This window comes from Limulus polyphemus, unplaced genomic scaffold, assembly GCF_000517525.1.
Source record: "Limulus polyphemus unplaced genomic scaffold, Limulus_polyphemus-2.1.2 Scaffold895, whole genome shotgun sequence".
Lineage (NCBI taxonomy): Eukaryota > Metazoa > Arthropoda > Merostomata > Xiphosura > Limulidae > Limulus > Limulus polyphemus.
In genome coordinates, this window is record NW_013666505.1 from 87,397 (window position 1) to 93,914 (window position 6,518).

Here is a 6,518-nt window from a genome sequence, read left to right on the forward strand (position 1 = left end):
CTAAACTTTACACATTATATAAGCTACACAAACTTTACGTTTAGGCAGTTCATTTAACTATTATACGTGATGTACGTTTTTCTGGGGGTGGTTAATGAAAGTGTTCCAAAATGCAACATTAATTTCTTAACAACCTAATATATGCTACACATTCCACCCAATTCACAGCTGTAATGGCATGCAAGTGCATTAGCATATACAAGTTATTCTTTTAAAATGCTATTAGTTTTATGTATATAATGTAAAGAATAAATTATTAGAAATAGCTTAAATGGTATAGGGATAAAAAGAAAATAGTAAACACTTTTTTTTTTCTACATGATCTTTCAGTTACAGAATTGAAACTGTGCTGTCAGTGGTATTTATCATTTATTTCTACCCAATTTTAGCCATTTCTAATAATTTTACACAGTGTTTATGATACCTCTGAATTTAGTAAATTATTTTGTATGAAAGGGTTTATTTATGCCTAAAATGGATTCAGATTTTAGACCTTTACAAATTGGTAGAAAATCACAAAGTATTTCTAATTATAGTCACTTTTCTCAACAAAGTATAGTTGATTTCTTTCCTTAGTTTAAAGGTTACTTTTTCCAGCATACCTATTATGACACTATATACATAAATAGGAATTATTATAAAACTAGTCCTGCCAAGTGGTTAGCATACTGAACTGTGGATTCAATTTCCATAATTTGCACATCACAAAAAAAAACATGATCCACACTTTAAAGCCATGGAAACATTAGAAGAGTTACAATCATATCTCACTCTCTAAAATTGTGTAATAATATATCAATCACTAAATTATGTTTGATATACATAATCACTGCTAAATAAAGCATGATACTTTCATCTGAGCTTAACCACAATTGAATTATTTATATAAGGGGTAAGTTTTGTGACTTGAAAACAATCCCATTAAGATAAAGTTATCTGAATTATGTAAATCAGAACTAAAAAGTAGCTGATAGATAAGTAAGCCTAACCCGCACAATATAGAAGGAGTTGGTCATAAATCAGTACATAAGAGAACTAAAACCTATAACAATTAGTATGTGTTGAATCATCATTGTTGTTTGTCATATTATGTGAATTCTGCTTGAAGGTTTTGTTTCCTTTTCTGTTGTAAGAACAAAGCTAAACAATGAGGTATATATGTTCTGCCCACCACAGGTATTGAAATCCAGTTTAGCATTATAATCCTTTAAGACTTAATAGTGAGCCACTGAGAAGGTGTGATTTATGATCATTTGAACTCTGTAAAAATATGAAAAAAAGTGCTTAGATGAGTTTAGGTAACTTCTTAAAGGCATAATATTTTTTGTAAAATGCTTCTCTTGTCCACTATGGGAATATACTCTTTTATAAAGTGACTTTGTTGAGTGACTATTTGTTTGCCTTTATTATGGTTTCTACACTTAACTAAGAACACCTCACTACCTATATTTTTGTAACTACAGCTAAACATCTCTACACACAATTTGCTTATCATCAACATGGATATAGATGAAACTATATGTTAACTGTTTCAAAATTCATTTATCCATTTATACAAAAATGTGTAGCATGGTTGTCTGTATGTTTATATCTTTTCATAATAAGTATAAATAAAGTTTTCTAAATCAGAACACTCAGGATTGAGTACAGCCAAGTGATTAGCATCCTTCACGTACTGCAATCTTTTCTGTGATAAAATGATCAAAATTTCTGGAAATGCAATTTTATTTCAAGTAAAAAGGTGATCTTGTCTAAATATTTGATACTCAGGTTATCGTTCTTCACCAATAGCAGGCAATTTTATACACATATTTTTTATACCTATTATTTATATCTCATAAATGGTAAATTCTTGTGATCAGCTGATCTTTATAAGTATAACACTGAATTACATTATATAAACTGTTTTTGCTATAACCATTGTTTAATGCTAAAGAAAGCATTAAAAAGCCAAGAAATAAAGAGATTAACTACTTATAAAATCTGAGAAGATTAGGGAGACTGTATTAGGTTCAGTTATGGTTTTTAGGCCATAATGGCTAGAGATTCTTGAATTCAAGTTTGTTCACTGAAAGCACACAAAAGAATATTAATCTGATCTGCTTCCTATAATTGATAAGCTCTCTATCACTCTTACACTTCCTTATCTAGGTGATGAATATTTCTTCTTAAGATCTCAGGTTTTCAAAGTGTTCAACTCGGAGAAGTTCTTTTTGTATTCAAATTTTCTTCCTTTTATGTTCAAGGGATTTTTTCAACTTAAAGGCAAAGTCCAAAAATAACAAAAATCATTAGTTATCTACAAATATACTTCCTTTATGTATATGTCCTTTGTGCTCTATATTGTTTCAACAACCAGTCATCGTATACAAAAAATTTCTAAACATGCGTCTTTCTGTAATTACAACTTGCATGTATTCAGTCATACTCAATATGAATGAGATTCTGTTCAATTTGCTATTCCCTTCTGTGCTTCTGATGAACAAACTCAGTTTCAAGCATTAAAAAAAGAAACAGCCATAAAAACGCCCGTTTAAAACACCTTTAAAATGTCTGAATATTTACAATGACTATTTCACAGTATTGACTGAGCAATCTTAAAGCTTATTGTACTTATAAGGCCGCCTAAATACCTGTTTATCGAGTGAATCAAAATTTCACTATTTAAACGATTTTTTCCGTCTAAATACGTAAGTAACCTTTCCAGACAAGCATACAAGAAATGAACTTTATCGCTCTAATTCTTTCACAGAACTTGGGAAGTCTGAGGTCTCAATTATTCTTTCTTGTACTGAAAAGGATGTTTGTGCCTATATATGCATATATATATATATATGGCCCTGGGGAAGGACTGTTATATGTGGCCCCCTCCTCCGGACTCGGATATGCATGTACATTCTGACTGTCAACGAGCTGAAATTTGTTATTCCTTAATTAATAGGATAATGTATCCAATATTGGATTGAAAGCATGCACTTTTACATACAATCTTGTTAGATTCACCACAGCATATGTATCCTACTAATCTACTGTGTTTTTGTTTTAGATTTCACAGTTGGATATCCAAAGTACGGGTTATCTGCTTTTCAATTGCAAGAGTACCCAGATCTGTCGGTTGGGTTTGGGCAGTGGTGGAACGCACACAAAAGATCTCTCCCCTTCTGCAACTGTGACTGGAATTGGGTACAAAATGTGAAGGGCTACAGAAACATATAGGAAAAGTGGGTGTAGCTTGAATTTGTGTAGTTTGGCCTTTTGATGTTTCATTTCTTTCAATAAATCTTCTGACACGTCAGATTTACACTTGGCAACAACTCCTCAGTTTTTGATTGTAGATAATTCTCTGATATATATAAATATTGCTACAAAAGATAAAAGGTCTGATTTATATCCATGGCTGCTATATATCTTCTAATTAGCCCAGCAGTAACAGAATATCCGATTTTACAAAATATATTTTGTCTGAATTTTTTCTCCTCTATAGGTTCATTTACTTCACAGTTAGGCAAGAGTTAATCTATATTTTCATCGTGAAAGTACTTGGGAACTGTTTTCCGTTCTGCAGGCAGTTGTGGCGTAAGATTCATAATATATGTAACCAATTTAGTTTCATTAAGAATTGAGTTCCAGCGTTCACGCAGTGTTTTCAAATCAGTCAACAGACTTTTATTGTTACTCACTTCAATATCAATGGTAGCTTGCAGGCCTGCAGTACTTCATTGTGCTGATCGACGATCACAAGTATCTTTAACCAAATTACAGCTGCCAAAGTGCAAGAAAATGACTGCTCATAGTCAGTTATAAATTTGACTTCACTTTTTGTTTCAGACGAAAGTTTGGCTTGAAGAATTCATGATATTGCATCCAAAATCTCAGGAAGATGAGCTGCAAAAAGTCTGAAACTATTCATTCTGTCCATCGTGTCGGCCGGCATGGCCAGATGGTTAGGGCACCAGACTCACATTCTGAAGGTCGCAGTTTGGAATCCCCGTCCCACCAAACATGCTCGCCCTTTCAGTCGTGGGGGAGTTATAATGTGACGGTCAATCCCACTATTCGTTGGTAAAAAAGTAGCCCAAGAGTTGGCGGTGGGTGGTGATGACTAGCTTCCTTCTCTCTAGTCTTACACTGCTTAATTAGGGACGGCTAGCGCAGATAGTCCTCGTGTAGCTTTGTGCGAAATTCAAAACAAACAGACATACTGTCCATCATGTTCCCGAAAATTCAAGAAAAGAACAGCCTATACTCTTGAGAAGAATGCTCCATTGTTGTGGGCTACAACTACATAAATTGTAACATTTTTGAACAATTCCAAATAATTTCTTATCAGTCTCTGTGCAACTTTCTACTGCTTTTGCTCTAGAAAGATTGAGACTAAGGTTAGCATATGATGAGAATTTAGTTAGGAGTTTAGCTTTTAGTAACAGAGCTTGAGCACCATTATACTCACCAGCCATGTTTAAGTTAAAGTGACTCTGGAAATTCTGTGTATTGCAAAGTTGTATTGAGAAAGAATCAACTAGTTTTATTTAAGAAAGGACTTGTATCGCTGAAGTTCTTCTGAAAGAATTTCTACGGAAAATGAACAAACAACTAGATATGTAACAAATTGGTGTCAGAAGTGGGATGGAAAAAGAAAATGGAAACGAGAGGTGGAAAATCAAACTACAGCTTAGCAGATTTGATGGCAGCAATACAAGAACAGCAAAAGAAACAAGAAGAGAGATTACAGCAGTGGCAAGAAAACCTGCAACAGTGGCAGCTCGAACAGCAAAATAAACAAGAGAGATTACAGCAGTTGTTGGAAGAAAAAGAAAAGAAACAAGAAGAGAGATTACAACAGCTGTTGGAGAAAAAACAAAATAAACAAGAAGAGAGACTACAGCAGTGGTTGGAGAAGTAAGAAAATGAACAAGAAGAGAGACTACAGCAGTGGCAACTGGAACAAGAAAGGAAACAAGTAGTAGAAATGGAAAAGCTTAGTAAATTACAAAGTGAATTAAATACATTAAAGGATGATTTACTGTATTTTACACAAGGAGGATATATTAACCATCGACCTAATCAGCCTTAGACAACGAGAAGCCCCTTCCAGACCCCACAGCTAAACCATAATGCAGACATCTTCAGCCCTGTCAGAAGTCACATTCCAGACATGAGTGTCACCAATAGGGGTGATCTAGTACGAAAGAAGCCACAGGAATTCGATGGGAAGGCACTGTGGGAAGCATATAGAGCACAATTTGAGCTCCTGGCAGAAATGAATGGATGGACAGAGGAGCAGAAAGCAGTGTACCTGGCAACGAATCTGAAGGGACAACTGGAAATACTCGGACAGTTGTCAGCAGACGACAGGCACAACTATAGAGCACTGATAGCTGCTCTAAAGCTCAGGTATGGAACTCAAAATCAGTCTGAAGTCTACAGGGCTAGGTTTAGGATTAGAGTCCATGTTAAAGGGGAGAGCCTGCAAGAGTTGGCACAGGACCTGGAAAGCATGGCACACAAGGCCTACCCAACTGCACCACCTGATGTCTTCAAGTTGTTGCTGAGGGATCAGTTCGTAGATGCCTTGGACAGTCCACAACTTAAGATACAAGTGAAGCAAGCACACCCCTCTACCATGCAGGATGCAATGGCCAGAGCTCTCGAATTTGAATCCTACGTTAAGTCCAGCACAGAGGTACCGAGGTTTGTACAGTCATCTGGATTCAAGGCCAGAAAAGGGCAGCTTTCAGAGAAGTTTGAGGGACTTTGCTGGCACTGTAACAAACTTGGGCACAAGAAAGCTCAATGCTGGAAACTTCAACACAGGGAAGATGCCACAGCAGGAAAGGCTGCTACCCAGAAAAGTTGTTGGAACTGTGGAGAGCAAGGACATATGAGGAGCCAGTGTAAGAAGAATACTACCAATAAGTCAACCTCAGGGAACTAATAGTAGTTTGTGTTGAGGAATGCCCACCAACCCCCATCGTGAAAGTCCCAACAGCTAAGTGTAAAATGGCAAGCACACATAGTGTCTACGTGACAGGAAAGCTGGATGGCCAAAGGTGCAACTTTGTCATAAATTCTGCATCTCAGCAAACCCTTGTGAGTATCAAGATGCTGGATCACAAAGGAGTACCAGAAGCCATACAGAAGCTCTGTGGTGTGACAGGACATTATGCAAGGTTGTGGTGACCAGTATGGATAACTATTGAGTTCATGGGCATGAAGAACAGACAGAAAGTATACTTGGCTGACATTGAAGACCAGTGCACATTAGGATTGGACTATTTGATACCGAGAAAGAGTGTAGTTAACTTCGATAAAATGATGATAGGAAACAACAAAGGCCAAATTCCAGTAAGTGTTGCTACATCTGTTGATTTGCATGTCACAGCATTTAAGTCAACTACAATAATCCCTATGTCAGAGAAGATAATTTGGGGTAGGATAAAAGAACATCCACAAGGAAGCTCAATGCTTGTGGAAGCAGTGGAAGACCCATCCAGGCCAGCGGATTTGGAGATTGGAAG

The 6,518-nt window shown here is 36.2% G+C and overlaps 1 protein-coding gene across 11 annotated transcripts in view; it reads left to right on the forward strand.

Annotated features, from left to right (window-relative positions):
* The window catches only part of LOC106461089 (nicotinamide riboside kinase 1-like), a 79,624-nt gene extending 76,329 nt beyond the window's left edge, over window positions 1–3,295 (forward strand). For all 11 annotated transcript variants that reach the window (XM_022387953.1, XM_022387950.1, XM_022387957.1 and 8 more), the window contains one exon: window positions 3,047–3,295. In XM_022387953.1, coding sequence (XP_022243661.1) covers window positions 3,047–3,216 — 170 coding nt within the window. In that variant the 3' untranslated portion in view covers window positions 3,217–3,295. The remainder of the gene's footprint in view (window positions 1–3,046) is intronic.
* Window positions 3,296–6,518: the final 3,223 nt, after the last annotated feature.